Source organism: Eucyclogobius newberryi, unplaced genomic scaffold, assembly GCF_026437365.1.
Source record: "Eucyclogobius newberryi isolate DKJ021-1_F unplaced genomic scaffold, fEucNew1.0.hap1 SCAF_16, whole genome shotgun sequence".
Classification (NCBI taxonomy): Eukaryota; Metazoa; Chordata; class Actinopteri; order Gobiiformes; family Gobiidae; genus Eucyclogobius; species Eucyclogobius newberryi.
Window position 1 is genome coordinate 26,736,911 of NW_027315790.1, and position 22,627 is coordinate 26,759,537.

The 22,627-nt window shown below is 38.7% G+C and overlaps 1 protein-coding gene across 1 annotated transcript; it reads left to right on the forward strand.

Moving 5' to 3' along the window:
- Nucleotides 1–489: 489 nt before the first annotated feature.
- On the forward strand, nucleotides 490–22,425 carry slc44a4 (solute carrier family 44 member 4). The gene is made up of 22 exons (XM_072448174.1): nucleotides 490–554; nucleotides 7,048–7,096; nucleotides 7,197–7,270; nucleotides 10,285–10,363; nucleotides 10,442–10,541; nucleotides 10,645–10,770; nucleotides 11,421–11,481; nucleotides 11,627–11,744; nucleotides 12,553–12,636; nucleotides 13,358–13,470; nucleotides 14,444–14,566; nucleotides 15,488–15,587; nucleotides 16,366–16,458; nucleotides 16,982–17,084; nucleotides 17,967–18,226; nucleotides 19,434–19,528; nucleotides 19,609–19,712; nucleotides 20,330–20,403; nucleotides 21,292–21,362; nucleotides 21,448–21,542; nucleotides 21,684–21,768; nucleotides 22,277–22,425. Exons 1-22 carry the CDS (start codon nucleotides 512–514, stop codon nucleotides 22,366–22,368), a joined length of 2,142 nt encoding a protein of 713 aa, XP_072304275.1. The 5' UTR covers nucleotides 490–511; the 3' UTR covers nucleotides 22,369–22,425.
- The last annotated feature ends 202 nt before the right edge of the window (nucleotides 22,426–22,627 follow it).

Genomic DNA, 22,627 nt, shown 5'->3' on the forward strand with positions numbered 1-22,627 from the left:
ATCATACTATTTAGGATTTTAGGCTGTATTTGTTCCATTTTGCTGTTTACTTTGCTATTATGGCTAAACTGTGTAACACGTTTTGCAATTTTCGTCTGGATAATGCAATTTCCACCACAAATGGAGCCAACACATGTTTTAAAACCTTTTCACAACAATCCCACTGTTCGAAAAAAAACAACAACACACAAAATCATCTCCTACAACTCCTCGTCCGTCCTCTCGCGTGCAGAGTGAGCCCTCCTGTCAGTGCACCTGTCGCGCTCAGGTACACGCCCACCGCAGATGATCTCAGGTGCGCGCGCGTGCACGTGCTGCCAGGTGACCGCGCGCGGCCAGGAAGAAAGATTTTCACTTAGTTACGATGGTCGCCTGAACACAACACAGCGGCGCCGTGGGAACTCTGCTTTTGACGTTGCGTTGGATTTTTAAAGATATTTTAAAAGATATTTTTGGGGGAAGTTGTTGTTGTTGTTTAAAAAAAAAGAAGGAATAAACTGGGGGCGGGGAAATGGGGAAGAAGCAGAGCAAACCCGAGTCGGAGTTGGAGTACGGTGAGTGCACGTCCACCTATCACGGCTAATGAGAGGCTAATGAGCTAATGCCAGGCACGTGCTAATATAAGCTAATTAAGACACTTTTTGTAACGTTTGTAATGATCTACTGATTTAAAAAGTGAATAAATAACGTAAGGGAGGATGTTGGAGGCAAAAGTGAAGTGGAACGTAATGCGATTTTTAATTGAGGAATTGGGATTAACCGCAGAAAATGACACGTGTCTGAGCCGTTTATAATCAGCAAAAAAAAACTTAATTTGAGTGACGTCAGTGCCTGGTTTAAAGACATTTGCTTTAGTAGTTTACATGAATTGTTTACTTAGTGGGGATATATGTTTTATCTTGATTTTACGGTTTATTTCTTATGCTAGACACTTAACATTCTGAGTTGTCTATCAATACTTTACAACGAATTTTACTTTTTGTGAAGCTCAACTGCAGTTTTTAAAGCTAGAACATTTTATCTTTCCTCATCTTTTTGTCATAAAGAAGCAAACTATCTGTAATTTCTACCCTGGAAATTCATTCACTCATTTTCTGTTATGACTAAAAAACATTATTTCGGTTAATGGTTTAATCATTACAACTATGTTATGGTCCGCTTGGTTTTGCCTCCATACTGTCATTTTGAAAATTTCTGCAACAGAGCATTTTAAAGCCTCATAAAGGGACAAAAATAGCAATATAACTCGAATGTTTGGAATGATTTACCTTTTTTTGGCAGAGCTTTTTGTCATTTGAAAATGGGCGACTAGATTTTGTGCATTTGTTTTTTATTGTTTTAGTCATTAAATCATTTTTGAATCATAAATCAGATGAAGTTTCCCTTCACTAACTTATTTTTACTCTAGTAACATATCTTACTTCAAAATCCAACTCTAACACATCTGTGACATGAACCAACGTAAAGTGAATTATTTAGTAATTGATTTAAAATGGCTCTATTGTTAAAAATAGAAGACTCATTCATGGCGTTGAAGCAATCCATTTGTAACTTCAATTAAAGTCTTTCTTCTGAGCAGTGCTTTACCACAAATATTATAATGTCCCCAAACCAATATTATCTATGCGGGTAGAAAAAAAAGCCATAACAATATATAATAGTTCTTCATCTTTAAACACAACTGTGCAAAATTTGACTAAACACAGATTTCCACAAGTAAAACACCTAAATTTAAAGTTTACTTCAGGATTGCGCGTCCTACATCCTGTTTATTTTGTGCGTTACATTGTGATGCACCTGTCTATTGACTTTGGGCAGTTAAAATAAACCTAACAAACACTCCCCACTCTTAATGCCGTCCTCAAACATCTTGTAAAAACACGGATGACAAAGATGAGCCGCTGCTACAAGGAAGTCTCAAACTCATGAAATCGAGTTTCCTCATTGGTCAAGGTCTTTCCTCAAACTTGTTTGTAACTTTGCCTCTTGTGAAAGTTTGTGTCGACAAGTTGAGCAAATCATTGACCAAAAATGGCCCAAAGGAGTTAAAATGTACCAGACGATTATTAGACTTGGAACACATAAAACTACAAAAAGGTTTTTCCATATGTAATCTCTATTATTATAGATTTTGGAATATATACGTTTATGCTGACAAAATGTCCCATCTGCACCGGAAGGAAACTAGATCTGTTTTTGAGTAAACATCTAAATAAATTCTTAATAATCAACGGTCATTATTGTATTTTTTAACTCAAAGATGGTTTCATTTATGTATTATCATTTTTTTGGGAAATAGTGATAATATTTGCAGTATTTAAAGTATGTTTTGATGAAAGACTATTTTACAATTAGAAAAGTGTTTTCCTGCTTCTCTTATGGTGACGATTGCACTGCCTGGTACGTTCCACAATATGGCTTTAAACTTGTATATTTCCACGAAAACAGACGACGACACCACCACCACACTAAGAATTACAGGGCAGATCTGTGGAAAGGCGCCTTCGTTGTGTATGAATGTTTTCCAAAGTATGTTTGAACAACGAAAGCCCCTGTGATTGAATAAATACAAGATCGATCAGTTTAATGCCATACTGTGGAACATTTCAGGCCAAGCAGTTGCATCTCCATGGAGACGAGCACGGAAAGTTACACGGCGCTGCTTTAAAGTACTGTCCGAGCGCTACAAACGACCTTCTCCCGATGCGTTGGTCTCTTCTTCAGAGTTGTAAAGACGCTTCTTCACGCCCAGTTTGTATCAGGTTCAAAGTTTTGTGGCCTCTTTTTCCTCCCGGTGTTTTTACGAGAACATATAAACAGTCATAGATGGTCATAGATAGTCTGTGAACTTCAGGACGCTGCAGTAACGTGACACCACCACATCTCGAAACAGGTTTTATCGTCTCTGAAATGCGGGAAGGAGACCCCAGTAGAGATGTCACGATATCACGTTCTAGTGGTACGATTATTGTGAGAAGAAATATCACCATTTAACCATTATTCACGAGTGTGGAAACTGTGATTAAACAGTGAAATCTCTCATTCCACTGTTCCTAAAGTTTGTCAGCGGCGTTACAAAATTGAACTTTCTGAAAGACAAAATAAAGTTAAATGTGACAACAGGTCTAGGTCTATTTTTGTGCTGTATATTTACCAAAAAATGCTTAATTTTGTTGCTAAAATTGTCACGATTATTATTTTTTGGTTCTTACGGTTATATTGTGACCTGAATAATCACGATTATCGATTTAGCCTAATCTTGACATCCCCAGTGATGTCATGGTACCTCGTGGCTCAACCGCTGCTCCTGGTTCGATTCTTTTTTGCGGTTTTATTGAATCGTAACCACACAGCCAAATACACAATACAAAACCATCCATACGTCCTTTATGCAGGATCCATTGTGGCAAGATTACATAAACCATGTTGTACCGTTGCTTTCATTAGCCCTGTGTATTGTCCGCGTTGCACTTAGCCTCTTGAAAGTTTGATTTTCAAATTGCCTAAGCTAAATGACACTGACCTTAACCCGGCTCATGCTTTGGCACAAATCATACTTTTTTTTTATGCAAATTGTATTCCAACCGACCTTGTAAGTATCTGTCCATTGGTTTTAGAGTGAAGGCAATCTAGCATTTTCAGTCCGTGTCGAATTTGCGTCAGTCATGCTAGCCGTTAGCTTCATTCACATTCATCAAACATGTTCTGTCAGTTGTAGCCTTAGCTCGCCAGTCATTTATAAATAAAGAGACGCATAAAATATTGTACCTGCCATAATCTCCAAACACAAAATATTCCACTGAAGTCAGTTGGTGCTCGATGTTTCTCTGATCTGTTTACTCAGGTTTATTAGCAGTTTGTTTTCATGAACGTGGGGCTCAAATTTCACTTCAAATAAACACATTTAAAGGGTGAAAGAAGTGTTTAGCAGCACATTAGATGTAGTTTGTCATTTGTGTTGCCGTAATAAGTGACCCAACGCTTTTAGCATAATCTGGACAAGCACAGAGTCGGCAAATGTTTGTTCTTTACTACATATTTCCACAATTGGGTTTCAAGTTTATGAACAGTTATTTTGGTTAAGGTCAGGGCTTTGGCACCTGGGAATCTCAAACATTTGGGACATAAATGAAGCCTACAAAAATAACTGCTTCCGTATTGTAAGACATAAAATGATTCCCCCATAAAATGAGTCTAAATGGTGCGATCGGTGACCAGCGTTTCGACCGCGCACTTCCTTGTCGACGCTGTAAATATAAAATGAAGTGTTCGCACAGTTCCCCGGAGCGACTGTTGCTCTGAGACCAGTCTGTTTACAGCAGTGGACCGAGCACAGGACTAAAACTCTTCTCTCTATAGAGCATTTGAAGACTTAACCTGCAGTTCAAACCCGTTTAACCTCTGTTCGTTTCGCTGTCCCATGTTTTTACATAATGCAGATCCCGAATGTGTGTAAAATGTTTTGCAGTGGGACTCTGAATCTCTTTGATTGCGGGCAATAAAATGACTAAACACGTCGTCTGTGGTAATAAGAATGTCCTGGAAACTTTACTGGCTGCTCGGGAAACGGTTAAAGGTTCACCGATTTAAGTCTCCGCTGCCAGTTCTGACGTCAAAGATCATAATAAACTCGAAATAAAAATGCAAACGCATCCAAAAACTAGCGGCAAAACCGATTCGATGCCTTGACCAGAGCAAAAGAACAGAATTTACTACGTTTTCAAACTACATGTCTCTGTGAGAATGAAAGCTAAAGGTGGTTTATAAAGTCTGTATGAAGTAAACGCTGATATGCTCCAAACGTGAGCTGCTGTTGTCCGCCTTTCGACCAAACGTCTGCATTTGCATTGGCCTGATTTGAATGTGACAAAACACGGACAGGCCTCGCTTTCCATTCCAGCTCGTATTGACTTTCAAACTGGATATGGATTCTAAGGAAAACGCTTGGCACTGGTAATGATTTTTGACACCGCAGTGAAATAAAATCTACACTGAGACAGTCCTATTGTAAACTCTCTCCTTTACCGTCGCTAAAACTCTTCAGGAAAGGACAGACTGTAGATTTAGCTGTAGAAATGGTGAGAAAGTAAGTATTTGAAGTAGCAGTAGATAAATGAGCAATAGTAGCAATAGAGAAATTATCAAAATACATTTCTGGCCAATTAATAACACTTGACCTGAAATAAAATTGTTATTTCAGTTTGTCTCTTAAAAAAAGAAGAAAAGTGCTTTTTATATTCACTTCTTGAACATGAACAATAGACTTTTTTTTTTTTTTAATCATTTAACACAAAGCGGTCATATTTCTTCCCTCAAAGTCTGAACTCAAATCGCATGCTTTCACTGGCAGAGGATTAGCTGTCAATCAAACAGACTTCATATGATCACTGACTATTAACTGCCCCGCCCAAGTAATATTACAAAATATTAGACACATTTTGCCTTCATTAAAAGCCGCCTGTATTTCCTGCCAAACTTGTTTTTTCCTTCACAGCAGCACATAATAAACACCAGTGTCAGTGTTTATCCCGTCCTGGTTTACACAGCGTTCTTTGACCTGGTTAATTTCTAGTTAAGACCTGGTTGTGTTTGGTTATTATGATTTAGTTAAGTTTGGAAGGTGAGGCTGCTCGATTATTGGGGAATAAACAAATTAAGGATAGACACTGCAGGCAAAACGGTTCTATTTATTTGGTCATAATTCTCTTCATACAGGGTTTTATGTGGAAACAATGTTTTTTTAATTTGATTTAATCCGCTTACAGTAGATTTCTGACATTGTAATTTCAAACACTTCTTACATTTTTCACCCCGTTAAGACATAAAGATCTGCCCCTAAAGAAGCACACACACACACACTAAACCTGTTCTACTTCAGAGTTTGACCGAACGTACCTCAATGTTATTTATTAAAGTCTGAAAATGTAGGCGAAATTATAATTTTTATGCCAATTTGCATTCAGATCTTTTTTACTAATGAACCAAGACATTTAAACCTGGCTCTGTCCATTTTTCAGCTTCAAATGTGTCATATGTGCAATTTTAGCACTTTTTACACAAAATGCTGAAAAACTTGGAATCATTTTTTTCTTTACATTCCTCTGAGTGAACGACTAAATGGATGGGTTTTTTTGTCTCTAAAAACTTTCAGGAGTTGACCTCTGCGAAGAATAGACTTAAATGATTCATCAGTGAAGTTTTCAAAGCCACTAAACAGGTGGCTTAAGTGGCTTTGCTCTAGATTTCATGGGGCAGAACAAACTGATAATTTGAAGCAAAATGTAATTAACTGTTTTAATTTAGCCACTTTTGTTTTTCAGTCAATTGGAGAAATACTTATTGTGATTTAAATTGAATACGTTTCACAGCTCTATCAGGAGATTAACACGCATGTACTCTTTGTTCTAGACTGTGTTATTTCACCTTGAGTGTTCTTCTTTTTAACAATAGCCTCTAGTGTGATTTGATCTTTTTCCCAGGAAGCGTTGGTATGTCAGTGTTTAGTAAACCTGACACACACATTTATCACTCAAGCACATTTCCTGTATTTCACTTTGCTACTGCGCGTCCATCATGATAAATACAGTTATCACACGTTGTAATGTGTGTAAAGTGTTCCCGTGGCGATAGCTTATCTGCCTGCGCACACACTGGCACACATTAATGCTCCGGACAAAAGAACCAGGAGCCGGCAGTGTTTTGAGATTAGCAGCACAATGCAAATAAACAATTTTACCGGCCAACAAAGGACACATTTTAGGGGCAAAACGTATGACTTTACGTTTTACAAGGTATTCTTAGGCTCGTTTCAAATGCAAAATCCCTCATCAGTCGAGTGGGAGAATGTGCTTACATCATTGGCAGATTTTATTTCCTTTTTTCAAGCTTAATCGTCAGGTCAAAAATCAAGATTAATATTTGGAATTCAAGTCCATTTGAATGTTTCGGACACTTACTTGGTCCATAAATTAAAAATAAAAGACGGGCAAACGGTACAACAAAGACAAAAGGTGCATTATTATATATTTGTCCCGTCTTGTTTTGCAGGGGAGCCGTGTCAGTTTGATCCCTCCTTCGCAGGACCACTAAAGAACAGGTGAACGCCGTTTGATAAATTTGTCATTTGTATTCATTTGATCACAATGTTATCAACAAGCTGACGTCTTTTATTTTCCTTTCCCTCTCATCGTCATCAGGAGTTGCACGGATATCATCTGCTGCGTCCTGTTTATTCTGGTGGTCCTCGGTTACCTGGCGGTGGGGGTTTTAGGTAAGAGAAAACCAATATTACTGCAAACAAAATCACGACGTAGGGAAGATGACAACCCACAGGTCTGCAGAAATGTTTCTTCATTTGTCTTTTGTCCGCCCAAAGACAGACACTTTATTTATCTAAGCACAAAGAGTAAAATAAACACTTTACGGTTATAGATGAGATCACCTTTTATTTGTGCCACAACGGCGCAAAGTACAAAGCAGTAGAAGAAATGCTAAATATAAAGATTCTCCTAATGTTTCAGCCCGATTAATTAAACCGTGTCAAATTTAATGAATTAAACTGGATCATTTCTGTTCCTACTCCTTAAATTGTGACAAACCTGGGCTGTGAAGTGGTCGGTATTTGTGTTTCTGTGTTTCTTACCCGGACTGAACACAGAGGGCGCCAAAGAGCCGCCGCGTTCTAAAGGAGGAAGTGTGAAAGTTTTTGTTCACAGGGAAATCATTCATCGCCTTTCAGTGGTTCACGAAAGTCGATATCGCGCCTCACAAACGTCCCGAAAGGCTACAGCGGAGCATTATCTAGTCGGTCCCAACGCTCCAAATCTGGAGCCGCGGTCGTCCTGTGGCAGAACGACAAAAGTAGCACACCCACATAATAACTGATACTGAAACGAGACAAAAGTAGATTAATTGATTAAAAACGTGGACAAAAAGACAAATGTTGACCTTTTTTCTGTAGTTTTGGGATGCTTTTTTTCTGCCATGTGTATTTTCTGGCTGTGTTTTTTATGCACATTCTAAATCTGCTGATCACATTTTTGGATTTATATGATTATTAAAATGATACGCAAACAACCAAAATATCAGCGTTCTTCCTCATCATAGTCTTTGAGGTTTGCATCTCATATAAAGTGCCTATGACGGATTTTGGTCTTCCTCATTTTGACTTTTTTTAGCGTATTTATACCTGTTGTTCATATAAATTATAGTTTAACACCAATCGAGTATCTGTTTGTGGAGAAAAGTTGAAAAATCTGTAGCAAATGACAAGAAGTGACATCACACTAGGGACACGCTCATTCCATCCAAAATGTATGCACAATTTACACAAAAGAACATGGAAACAACTCTTTTGACCCTCTTATCATTCATTCAACAAAATAAAGGTGCTCTTTCTATTTTATTTGTCAAATACATGAAAAGTTTTGACCCGGTGGTTCTGGGTAATTTACTAGTGTGACGTCAACAACTACAAACGGGAAGTAAAATGATGAACCTTATATTTGACATTACATTATACATTTCAACATAAAATATATTCATCTTAACTGCATGTTTGTTCAATTAGTAGTTTAACCTTAGTCATAGTCACTTTAAATCATCTCAATAGTCAGAACAGAAGTGACAGTGCACATCAAATCTAATTATTTCTCTGACCTGGATCTGTATTGAACTATCCAACATCTAACTAACATCACTTGCGTAGCTCACAATTTTACATTTTCACACATTTTTAAACCACAACATTGATCTTAAAATCACTTAATAATAGAAACGGGTCCATTGACTTACCGTTAGTGCTTCTAAAAGTCCATTTTACACAACACGTCCTCTTTTAAATCACCGTTCTCGGAAAAGTCCCGCGTCTTTGCTTTCCCCGCATTAAGTCTGCGTTATTAGGCCCGAGCGCCACAAGCTGGCGAGAGGCCTATTAATCTCGTAAGGCCGTGCGAAGCACGGCTGCGAAAGTGCGCACGTAGTGCGCACGAAATCGAGCGCGAAGCGCTCGCCCACTTCCAAACACTCACTAACGCACTCCTCCACTCATGCACGCCCCGTGCATACTAATTAGTTGTAGGAAAATGGAACATTACCGTTGTAAACGGGCGAAGCCCGTGCAAAAGTTCGCACTAAACGAGCACTTTACATTGGGATGACGACCGCTTCGCGGTCGTCATCCCCATATAAAGCACTCATTTGCGCTAAGTAGCTCACGAATACGTTCCCCATCTCTTGCATGTTCCGTGCATATAAGCATGTAAGGCAAAAATTGAACATTATTACTGTATAGAGGGCCAAAAACACAAAGTGGGCGGAGCCCACTCAAAATTATCGAAAGTACCCGTCAGTGACCAGGGACCCACACCATGAGGTAGGAAAGCGCGAGCGCTTTCCGAAAATGTATAGTTTATGATATTTGAAAAATGGGAAACATTGTTTTCGCATCGGAATATTATTCTTTCTTTCTTTCTTTCTTTCTTTCTTCTTCTCGGGACCAACCCCCCTATTTTTCACCCAGTGAACATTGACGAAAAGTCACAAAAATTTGCACGCCTCTAAAAATCGTGCCTCTCTACATTCTGGCTATTTCCCTTTTCTAAAATAAAAAAAATTGGCGCGTCAGCGCCACCAAATGTACCAAAAATGCATTGAGAGATGGGAAATGACCCAAAAAAAATATGATCGTAGAATCATGAAATTTGGCGCAGAGGTAGATGGTGACAAGAGAAGTAAAAAATATTATTACGGCAACGCCGTCCGCCCAACCAAATGTCGGCCATATTGCTTCAAAAATGGCTAAACATGACTTCGGAGTTTTTCCAAACGTCGTACTTTTACGAACTCCTCCAAGGGCGTTGGCCCTAAAAAGCTGAAATTTGGTGAAAATGCTACTGAGGAGTGGGACATGAAAAGTTATCCAAATTACATTGATACCTCTCACGGTCTCTGTGCGGCGAAGCCGCAAACTGTAGCTAGAATTTCAGAAATCTCCCATATTTAAAATTTCTGCCGTTTGCGCAGATAAAGTCCGAATTGCGTCAAATTAGAATCAGTTGTTAAACTCTTTGCCCTAAACCTACTTGAAGTGAAATAAATTCATTTGGCGCCACAGCGCCCCCTACAGATTTTATATGGAGGTTAAATGTTTAGTTATGTTTAGCGTAATAAAAGGACAATTGGGGCGCGTTAGCGCCCCCTCCTCTTGCGGCGTGGCGGCGGCGTGGCGAGGGCCGATCATTGCCGCTTGCGGCTATATTTCCAGTTGCTTCTGTTTGGTCACAGCCTGGCTCTACGGCGACCCCCGACACGTCCTCTACCCCCGGAACTCCACGGGATGGTTTTGCGGCGTCGGACCGAACAAGTAACGGCGGCGTTTCACTTTTACACTCTTTTCGAAGTCGTCCAGCGCGTCTCACCGTTCGTTTTGTTTGCTCTTCAGGGACCGGCCCAACTTGTTTTATTTCGACATGATCAAATGTGCCACCGCGGTCAATATCATGGCCACAGCCCTCAATGGCTTTCAGTGTCCCACCACGCAGGTATCTCACATATTTTAATAGATTATTTTGCTGTATTGGACGTTTATTTACTTAAGAAAACCTCCCATACGGTATATTGATTTCTGTAATTGTTTTATTTCAGGTGTGTGTGAAAGAATGCCCCAGCAAATTTTGGGGAGTGGGGATTTTGGACTTGTCAAAACCCCCTTCACAAGTTTTTGATGCAAACTTGTGTGTGCCTTCTCTAAATTTAAAAACGACCAATCTGGTGAGTCTAATGTCAACACTGTTTATGCTGTGGCTTTAATTGAATAAAGACGTTCTCGGGCGTCTAAAGTCGTCTAGTTGAGCAAAAAAAGAGCATGGAATTGGCTCAAACTCTCAGAACCATCGTCGTGCTCTGACCATTTTGAAATTTACAGTTGCATGTTTCTCATAAATTCACTTTTGAGTCATATTTGTGTATAAAAGGGCAGCGCAAATTAACACTTAAATCCCAAATTTCCAGCGGACTCCCTCTTTTTGTTGCGTTCCGTATAAATCCTTATCATAGTTTTAAAATGCTTTATTTTGAAAGCTCTGTCTAAGTCATTTACCTGTGCCGCCACCAGGGGGTTTGTGCTCGACCAGGAAAATGTTTAATCAGACTGTATTATATTACGCAGATCCATTTCCATGATGGTCATTAAGTAAACACACGTCAGCTTTATTCACGTGGTGGAAGTTTTACTGTTGATTAATGCATGTTACTGGGACTTTACTGTGTGGACTCTGTAAAAGAACGGTTACTTCAGGCGCTTACTTTAACAGTAGTAAAAGTAATGGTTGTTTGCAGTAGTACAGTGAGTAGTAAAAGTAATGGTTGTTGCTGTAGTACAGTGAGTATTAGTCATTCATGGTTTTGTTTCTTTGTTTCAGTCGGTCACACAGATCACAGACAAAGAGCTGTGTCCGTTCTTCTACACGCCGCTGACTTCCGGTTTGTCCTGCACATTTCTAATCACAATTTTCTTTCAAATGTGACGTAAAAATGTAGATGTAAAATGCTTTAAACAAACTCACACAAACTGTTGCCGGTTTCTTTGATACGTAAAGTCGTTTGTAGACGTTTGTCTTTCTTTCAGTCCTCGGCCGGTGTTTGCCCGACATCAATGCTCTGGATAAAATCCCACCGACCTTTGGTCAGATTCCAGGTTTGCCTTCGATTAACGAGACGGTGACTCTGATTAAGAACGGCACTGGGTAAGTCTCTTTAGCAACTTTAAAATAAATATATCTTTCAATATCTTGACTCGGCATAAACGTGTGTGACCTTCTCTTCTGTCTCATTCACAGCAAACGGTCAGTGAGTTTCCCGGTCGAATAGCAGTAGTTTGTAGTAGTTGTTTGTAGTTTCTAGACCTTTTGTAGTAAAACGCTTTGTATTTATGATTTGCGTAGTGAGCGTTTTAGATCAGTGGTTCTCAAACTCTGGTGAACGTCAGTCTGATAATTGATGCTTAGTTTTATTAGTTTTATGACAGTTTTGCTCCTTAATCTTTAAATGAATCAAGTGTAGTGTTGTCGTTTTAGGCTCTGTTTAAACATTTCTCAATCAGTTTAAGTCCTCCAGAGGCGCATTCACACAAATTGAGCCCATTTCAGTCCAGATGTGGACTTGTTTTGGTCCTGTTCCAGTCTTTGTTTAGCCCTGGTTTAGTTCTAATTAATTGAGACACTGTTTAAGCTTGACAAGTCCTAGTCCTGGTTTAGCCCTAGTTTAGAATGTGAACGTATCCTCGATTAGAAACAGTTTAGATCTATAAAAGTAGTGATGCGGTTTTAGACCCATTTAAGCATGGATTTCATTTAAACCACTCAACCCAATGTATAATTCTAGACACTGTTTAAGTTTGAGTCCTAGTCCTGGTTAAGTCTTCTATTTGAGAATCACTGGTGTAGATCTTTTTCATGTGGGTTTATAGTTTTCGTCAGCGTTCTCTCGTCGTTCTTGGTTCACCTCAAACGATCAGATTATTTAAGCCTGACTTTAAACCCTTTTCTTCACCAGTGACGTAGTGAACGGTTTTAACGCCCAAGACATCGGACTGCGGATCTTTGAGGACTTTGCTTCTGCCTGGCCCTGGATTCTAGTGTAAGTTTTTCTTTTTTACTCAGATTCTCCGACTGAAGCTAAAACTCGTCACAAACATTTTTAGAAATGAAAGTGTTTGGCCTTATCTATTAAATTACATCGTTAAATATTGCTGTCAACTTGGGACATTTTTATCAATCAAATTGTTAGTATTTTAGAAGGATTGTTGTGATTTTTTTAGAATTGTTATTATTGCGTATTGGTCAATGAAATAAGATAAGAACGTATAAAGTACTTACCGCATTTTCCGGACTATAAGTCTTACTGGAGTACAAGTCTCACCAGCCAAAAAAATACATGATAGAGAAGAAAAAAACATACAAGTTGCACTGGAGTGTGTAAATAACAAATAATATCACATAAGTCTCTCCAGAGTAAGTATATAAGTATAAGTCTCACCCCGGCCAAAACTATGAAAAAAGGTGTGAGTGATAGTCGGGGAAATACGGTATGGCAAAAGGAAATAAATATTGAAATGTCATAGTTCTATAAGAAAATGCGTTATTAGTTTTCTGCAGCATATTTTCTCACATTCTGGTTTTGTGTTCACATTTGATGATTTTAAAGCACTCATAACGAGCACTTTACCTCACATTGTGTTTTAATTGGACACGAAGGAACCACATATGAAGGATTTGACTTGTAAAATTGCAAGCAAACTGTAAAGAGTCATATTTAAAAAGTACTACTGTGATCAGAACATGTTGCGCTCTCTTGTCAGTGGTCTGGTGATCGCCATGGTGGTCAGTCTGCTGTTCCTGCTGCTGCTGCGGTTCACGGCTCCGGTCATGGTTTGGGTCCTGATCATTGGAGTCCTGGGCAGCGGTGCTTACGGTAACTTTGTCTCATACATGTACAAATACACATGGATTCTTTGTCACGGTGTAAAGGAGACGTGGAAATAAAGAAATGCCTGTGAATTACGACATGGAGGAAGTCATGGTAAATGTAAATCATTATCTATGACACAAACTGATGTTTTTGGCAGTGAAAATCATCTGCTTTGTGTGTTTTTCTAAAAGCAGAACAGATTCAAGTAAAATGAAGCCATGTTTTGGAATTATAATTTAATTCAGGGCTGCAACAAATTATAATTTTACTAATTGATTCTTATATTAGTTTAAAACATAAGTGTTTTTTTTTTTTTTTTACACATTTTTCCTCAGATAAAGCTGAATTGAAGCTTGAAGTTGTTTTAATCAAAGTCACAAAATGTATAAATTCCCCGTGTCATGTTTATGTAATTACAATTTACAGAGTCATAAAACTCTCCGTTCATGGCATGTTTTGGGGCCTGTGTATGAAGCAGGTAACTATTATTGAATTACTTTACTGAAGGTTAATTCAATAATGGATTAGTTCTTGTTGAAGCCCCATTTTATTATGATGAATCTATTTTTATGAAGTCAGCCTTTTTTGCTCAAATTCCTCTTATTTTTACCAAAGCAAAGACTAGCTCATTACGTAATGAACTTATGTGTGAATACTGTGAATGTATGCACAGTACTTTAGTTTAAATCTCCTTTTAGCTCCTGAAATTGGTTGTGCTTCCTGGGTTTTCCTCAAACCATAACCCTTACCTTATTTTAAACCAGATGACACCATGCTGTTGATCTAATAATAAAGCATTTACATAATGGGAACCTGATTTTAGTCAACATGATGTGAATCCACACACGCAGTATAAAATGTTGTATCAATTGAGCACAACTTTAAATACTGTAGTGAACATAATGACTCTCTTTACAAGACGAGAGTTAATTTGATATTTTGGATCACGTCGTGTTAATCCACCGTGTTCCCACAGGAATATGGCACTGTTACTGGGAATACGACAACTACAAGGAGAAGCAGGCCTCCATCACGGACGTCGGCTTCACCACGAACTTCAAAATATATCTGCAAGTCCAGGAAACTTGGCTGGCCTTTCGTGAGTCTCAAAGTCATTGTAATAAGTCATATTCACGTTCTTAATCTGAACTGTAAAGCAGTTTAGAATCATTTCTCTAAACACAAAATACACACACGTCGAACTTCCTTGTTTTTGTTAGTGATGGGGATCAGGAAAATGGAGAAGACGTTGAATTTTGTGCCAGTTTTTGTTCCTTGTGCATAAACTAGGCTCAGTAATTAGCCAGACTGATTCACGCGCGCTCCACCACGATTTTTAAAGCATCCGTGAGTTTCAGAATTATGAAAAATGAGCTCTGTGGCCATTGCAAGTTACAATATTCTATTTTTCTAATGGTCAAACACCCTCGACGTTTATATCGCCTAATAAACCAATTAAACCTGTGATGTCACAACGCCATGAAACAAATTTACTGCTATAAATAAATACTCTAAAAGTGAGTGCAATAGCCCTTACCGCAGTGACCCTTGATCAGCTCAGTGTCGTAAAGAACCACATTTATAGCACTTTCGGCAGCTGTAAATGTGCTGTATTAAAACACACCCGACCTTGACCTGGTGTGAGCAGGAAGTGATGTCACAGAATGAGCAACCCATCAGAGCCTGCGCCAAAATAACAATGTGCATTTAGACAGTCAAAATGGAGACAAATTTCAGTTACTTTGCCATCTCATACTTTTATCTAGTTTTGATTTAGCTGCACTCTTCTTTTGTTGTTTACAGAGACAATACAGCGTACTATTCTTAAACATTCAACACTAAGATAGTATTGTGCATCTGTATTTGTGTATCTACAGTGTAAGAAGTGTAAGTTTGACCTGGTTTCATGCTAAAACTGGCTTTTGATTCAATATTAGCGTGCCTGCTGTGAAAGTACACACAGACGGAGCGGTCGTGTTTGTGTGTTTCGTGACTAACCGTCGTCCCGTGTCCTTCGCAGTCATCATCATCGCTGTCGTGGAGGCCATTCTGATCCTGACGCTGATCTTTCTGAGGAAGAGGATCCTCATCGCCATCGCTCTCATCCAGGAGTCGAGCAAGTGCGTCCAGAGCGTTTAGAAACACGAACGAAGCGAACACACGTGTCACTCGCCAAAAAGAAACAGAAAATGTGCACGCTAGGAACGATACGCGTGGATTAGTCTGCTCAAAAGCTGCAAGTATCAATATTTGTGCATGAGAATTGATACTTTGGTACTTCTGTCAGTGTTGATATATTCATATTTTAGTATTTATTGGTTGTTTTTGGCTCTTTTCAAGTAACGTTCTTTTAGGGTGAGAACGAGCTTAACTGTCTCTCAAAAGTAGGCTTGATCTCGCTGTCTTAAATGAGCTCGGTGTGTCGTCCAATCACAGAGGCTTTTGTTAAAATGCAAACACGTTCTCTAGTGTCTACAATGAATTGAATGTACTAAACGGAGCCGAGAAAAGTCTAAGTCGACCGAGACCAAGAGCCAATGCGTTTGAGTCCGAGTACTACGACTTTGAAATGAACAAAAGTATTTCGGATTCTCCTGGTGTAAAAAAAGAAGGAAAATCAGGACTAAACGACATAAACAAGTTTGTATAAGGCACAGGCGTCTACAGGAAAGTTAGACTCTGTAAGCGTGCAGGGAGTTTTATCGCCCTTTTTATGGAGGATTTATTCTGTTTATTTATTACTACATAGATTATTTTTAAAATGTCTTGGAAAAAAGATTGTACATTTAGCTTTAAAGGATCGTTGTTTTTGTCTTTGTGCCAATGTGTCCTCTTTATCTACAAAACATCCAACTTTTAAGTTTCAGACACGTTTGTTAACGACGTTCCCCTCCACAGAGCGGTGGGTCACATAATGTCCTCTCTGGTCTACCCTCTGGTCACCTTCATCCTCCTGCTGGTCTGCGTGGCCTACTGGGGAGCCACCGCCCTGTATCCTTCAGCGCTCCACTCATTCACGGACAGAGAATAGACAAAGAATCTACTGTAACATTCAATAACGGCAAAGATTCCACACTTTCTACTTGTGCTAGAGCAATAATCTTTAAAGAAACAGTAGATTTTACATGCCAGGGATTAAGTCTCTATGTTCAGGAAATTAATATTGAAAGAGTTTAAATGACATTAAAATAGAAAAAAGCAATGAAGAATTAAAAGTTATTAATTTTTCCATTGAGTAACAATAGTTTTACTGTATGTTGACCGTTTCTCTTGCTTTAACATTTAATTTGACACTTCATTTATGTACTAAACCTAATTCTGATTAAATACTCACCTCTGCATTGTAGTCCTCATGTTTGCTCAAAAACTGAACTAAAACGGGTGTAATTTCAGAACCCGAACAGCATTTCCACAAAGCTATGTTGTGTTTTTCACTTGAGTAATATTCTCTCACAGTAATTGTACTCTTATTTAAATTCTTCACTGTGTACGATTACTTCCTGAACGTTTGCAGATATTTGGCAACTTCTGGAGTGCCGATCTACAAAGTGGTGGCCCTGAACTCGACGGAGATCAGGTGCAAGGCCATAAACGGCTCGCAGATGTGTGATCCTCAGGTAAAACAGAGAAAGATGCAGAAAGTGGGTCTTATTTGGAGTCATACGAGCAAATATGATCACAGATGAATGTACACTGCGAGTCTAAACGCGGAAGCAAAAACAAATGCTTTTTTAAATTGATACAAGGGTAAAACGAGGAGTAAACTATGACTGAAACGAGACTGAACCAGGTCCAGTTGAACATAAAATACCTCTAGTTTGACTTAAACTTGAATAATCACTGCAGTCCTAGTGGCTTGGACCTAGTTGTTGTTTAAGTAACTAATCATTTTGATGATACTTGTAATTTGGACAATACAGACTCTAAAATGGGTGCTAAAATACCTTTTAACTGTGGTATAATAAACTCAAAATGTCAAGACAACTACAAATCTTTATTACACAACATTTTCTTTCTATTAAGAATATAAGAAGTTTTGTCTAAGTTTTGTTTATAAGAGCTTTTCTATTTTTTTTTTTTTTTTTTTCAAAGCTTTCTATAAGTAATCTGTTTTACTTCTGTATCTATTTGCGTTGCAACACCGAAATGTCCCTATTGTGTGGACAAATAAAGGCTCATCTTATTTTAAATATTGTGACTAAAGGCTAATCCAGGCAATGTTTATGCGGTCGATAATGTATTTAAAACATAGAAATAATAATTTGACTAGAGAACTACTAAATAATCCACAAGGCACGACTATAACTGGATTACAACGGGACTGGGACTGAATCTAGCTCAAGATCTGGAGAATTGTGCCGGGATAAATTAAAAACGTGACGAAATGTGGACAAATTCCAAAACAAACTAGAAATAAACCACTAAAAACCTCCATTAAGTATATTTTTCCACTGTTGGAGAAACACTCGTCTAAATCCCTCTGTTTCCTTCTCGACTAGAAGTTCAACGCGAGCGATTACCCCGCGTGCCCCTCCGCCAGCTGCATCTTCATCAAGTACAACGAGGAGGGCCTGTTCCAGCAGAACATGTTCAACCTGCAGATCTACAACGCCGTGGCCTTCCTGTGGTGCGTGAACTTCGCCATCGCCCTGGGGCAGTGCACACTGGCCGGAGCGTTCGCCTCGTACTACTGGGCCTTCACCAAACCCAGGGACATCCCGACGTTCCCCGTCACCGCCTCCTTCCTGCGCGCGCTCAGGTAAAGAATACGTGAAAAACCCGCCATCTTTGTGTCGCTGTCGTGAGATGGAAAAGAGTCCTCTGAGAAACGGTGTGAAAAGACTGGAGGAACCGTCCCGCTTCACCGGTGATTACATTTATCACACCGTAGTGTGAGAATACTTCAGAATGAACCCGAACTCGACCTTAAAATCTCCCATTTAATCGAAAGTGTCGCGACTTGTCAACTACAAATTCATCTTTATCACATTTTGATCGTGTTGATTGTTATCCGGACTACAAACACTCTTAGATATGTGCCTATTACCTTTTTTTAAAACAAAGACTATCATTAGTAAATTAAAATGGCCAAAAAATAAGTGAGTTTCATCAATACTGCACTTTATTTGTGAATATTCTCCATCTAAAAGCCTTCATTCACCACATTTCAACCTTTTATTTGGTTAGAAAGGTATTCAAAAAGTCTTGATGTACAGTTTTAGTTTAGTTTTGTGGGCAGTTTACATTAAACATGACGCACATTTCATGATAGAAATATTTTTTTGACTTGCAGCCGTTTTAACACTAGACTAACAACAACTGATGAAGACGTTCTATATTTCTCTGGCTTTTTAATAATATTTTAGCCTTTTTACTCGACTTAAAAAATGCCCGTTACAGCACGTCTTCTGGCACATTGAAAACTGGAGTCGTTTTATGGCTGAACTGTGCAATTGGAAGCGTTGGACTTTAATTTGTCTCAATCGCTCTTGAAAGTGACGAAACGAAACACAAAATACAACTCCTGGAAACATTATAACATCAAGAAATCTAATTAGAGTTCGACATTGACATAATGAGTCGCTTATTACTGTCATTGTAATTGAGTAGATTTTTCAGGTAATTGCACTTTTTCTGAGTAGATTTCTAAACTTCTACTTGTTCTAAGCCATGTAATTGTGTCTATTTAAAACCCACTCTGAAGTCGTCTCATTCTTACATCTGTGCATTTCTAAACCTACAAAAACACAAAACGGCTTTGCATTGTCTGTTCTGATTGGCCAGAGCTCACAGGATATGCAAATCGCAGTTTAGAACCATTAAAATTCAACTTAAAACTGACAAATGAATCACGTTTTGGATCAAACACTGATGAAATTGTTTATAAAAAAGTAACTTGAGTTTGTTTTTATCAGTTTAACTGTCAGAACCTTCACATTTCTTTTCTAAAACAACATCACTTCCAGGTATCACGTGGGCTCGCTGGCGTTCGGCGCTCTCATCCTGACCCTGGTGCAGATCGCGAGGATCATCCTGGAATACATCGACCACAAAACCCGATGTGAGCGCGAGCAAACGCCGCAGCGCGAGGACGGGCGTTTGAGTCGTGGGTCTCACAGAGTTTTTGTCTCGTTTCCGCAGCGGCTCAGAACGCGTGCGCTCGCTTCATCCTGTGCTGCCTGAAGTGCTGCCTCTGGTGCCTCGAGAAGTTCATCAAGTTCCTCAACAGAAACGCCTACATCATGGTGAACACAAACACTCTAATGACAGTGAATGAAGACAAAACGCAGGCTTATGGTGTAGTTTTTAGATGCACTGATAATGTGTGGAGCTTGTAAACAGAATTATTGACATTCGTGTGTAAGAAGAACCATAAATCCTGAATTACGTGCTGAACTTGGATGGATATTTTCTCTTTTTGTTGTTGTTTTGTTTGTTTTTGTGCGCAGCTTCACTAAACGCGTCACTCCTGAAGAGTCGGAACAGGTTATAGTTTAGTTATTGTTGGTGTTGGGCCAATCAAATCAATGAATATTTAAACGGTATTTATTGGTCACTGTTTACATTATGCTGTTGCTAAGTTACTGATGAAAAAAATAATGATAATGGTATTTCAGTTCTTAATTTCTTTTTATTTTTTTATTTAATGTAATTTTTTTTTTAAGCAGGTATCTAAATCACAAGAAAAAAAAAGCTCGAGTGGTGCTTTTCTGTTCGACAACAACAAATGTGTAAAGTGATTGATACATAGACAGATGACGTGCTTTTTATGACTCTTCTGTTCCATTTGAAGTGAAGTTACGGTTCATAATATAAGGAAATGTGTTGTAAAATTGAGTCGTCTTGTTTTATGTCTCGACAGATCGCCATTTATGGTAAAAACTTCTGCGTCTCGGCCAAAAACGCCTTCAAGCTCCTGATGAGGAACGTGGTGAGGTCAGTGTCTGAAGGACAGTTTAGAATGTCCAAGTTCAAATAATCTGCATCATAACAGCGATCGTTTTCCCTGCCACATCAATTAAAACACTGAGAAAGACTGACACTAAATGTAAATAAAGTGGGATGAGTTTAAAGTCCAGCTGAATTGAATCAATTGCTTAAGAACAGTAACATTGTGCACCTTAAATTCACTTAAACGTACAAATAGAGCGAAATTGACAGATATATATAATTTTTTCTTTTGTTTCTGCATTTTCTCAATCTTGATTCACGATGTTTTAACGGTGCATTGTGAATGTGTAAAAACTGCGCTTTAAACGTCTTTGTTACGGTTATATTCTTGTTCAAAACTGCTCCGAATTGGCCATAAAAGTAATTTGCCACAAAAATGCACTTCAACATCAAGTGATCCTTTTGGCTGCACGGTTTTGGAAAGAAATCAGAGAATTGCAGTTAATAAATTTGTGATACAAGTTTGAAAAGTAGGATTATGTTCAGAGTGCACATTGTAAACAATTAAACTTAAATATGAAGAGCTAAACTCATACAGCATGTTTGAAAAGGTTTAAACTACAGCTTTCTATTAAAAAAAAAGGACGTTTTATTCTTTACCGAGGACATTCTACTCTAAATAACTGCAGCCTTTTGCGATTTGATCATTTCTGCGACTCATTACTAATGATTGCAATGTTTTTAATCTTTTCTTTTAGTCTATTTACTCTATTCTAATTCCGCACGTGTCCAAAACATGATCATACACCTCGCTTCTACCCGCCACTGTCCACAACTATCAGTATTTCAAGTGCAGTTTGAAGCTGGTTGTCCCAGTGGCGCGCTCTTGTGGTCAGCGCTGAGATTGCGTGTCTAATCCATGTGTGTTTCCAGGGTGGTGGTGCTGGATAAAGTCACAGATTTGCTGCTGTTCTTCGGGAAGCTCCTGGTCGTGGGAGGCGTGGGTGAGGATCCTCCTGTGTTTTTAACGTCCAGTTTTGAGTGTGTTTTGGCCTTTTTTCTTAATCCTCTACGTGTTTTCGCTTTCAGGCGTTTTGTCGTTCTTTTTCTTCTCGGGACGGATCCTTTTGCCGGGCTCGACTTTCCGCTCCGAAACGCTCAACTACTACTGGATGCCCATCATTGTGAGTTTAAATGTGCTACAATATTTAACATTTGCCTCTTTTAATGATTTGGTAAACCGAGATGTGCAAGTTTTGTGTCGTTTTATTCTTCAACTTGTAGACGGCAAATTTAACGTTTTTATCCCTTTTTTTTTCCCCCAGACGGTGATTTTTGGGAGTTACCTCATCGCTCACGGTTTCTTCAGCGTCTACAACATGTGTGTCGACACGCTCTTCCTCTGCTTCTGTGAGTCCGAGTCCGCAAAATATGAGCAGTAAAAGTCACGCACATCATTCGTTTGACATGACATTGTAGGAGATGCTGAGAACAGTAAAGTCCCACTTTGTCTCTCTGCATCGCCCGCTCTGATTGGCCAGAGCGCTTCCTCAGTCTACAGAAGAGAAGATGCACAGAGCTCTGAAGCCCTGAGTTTATAGAGTTCCTTCTGTATTTCTTAAGTACATTTCAAACACTTTCTACAATGCGGTTTAAAATGACTTAAATCAGCTTTAAACGTTGAATGTACAGTATTAGATGTGCTTTCAATCAGCTTTGAAAAGGACTATTTCTATGTTTTATCAAAGTCGTGTGCTGCAGGACAAAGGTTTTAGCTGCACAAACATGAATCATTTCCACCAGAGAAGTGCAGGCGGTGGTCGTGGTCAAAGTCCATTTTTAGACGCAAACTTATAATACTAATAATACCTCGATTCTCTCTCTCCGTCTTTTATTTAATCTTTCTGTTTTGTTGCAGTGGAGGATCTGGAGAGGAACGACGGCTCGCAGGAGAAGCCGTACTTCATGTCCAAAAACCTCTTGAAAATCCTCAACAAGAAAAACAAGTGAAGACGAGTTTTCATAAATGTTCACTTTGGGCCATTTTTAAACCAAATTTTACTGGGAAAAAGAAGAAGGAAAAAAAGTTTACTGAAAACAATTTGCTGATTTTGCACTTTTCCAGTTATACTTTGTGCAATAAAGATTGATTTTAAATAAATGTAAAATGTTAAAGGCAAATATGGATGCAACCATATTTTTGCTGGAATTTATTTATGTACATTTCATTTTAGGCATTTTGTTTCTATAGACGAGTAGAAACAAATTG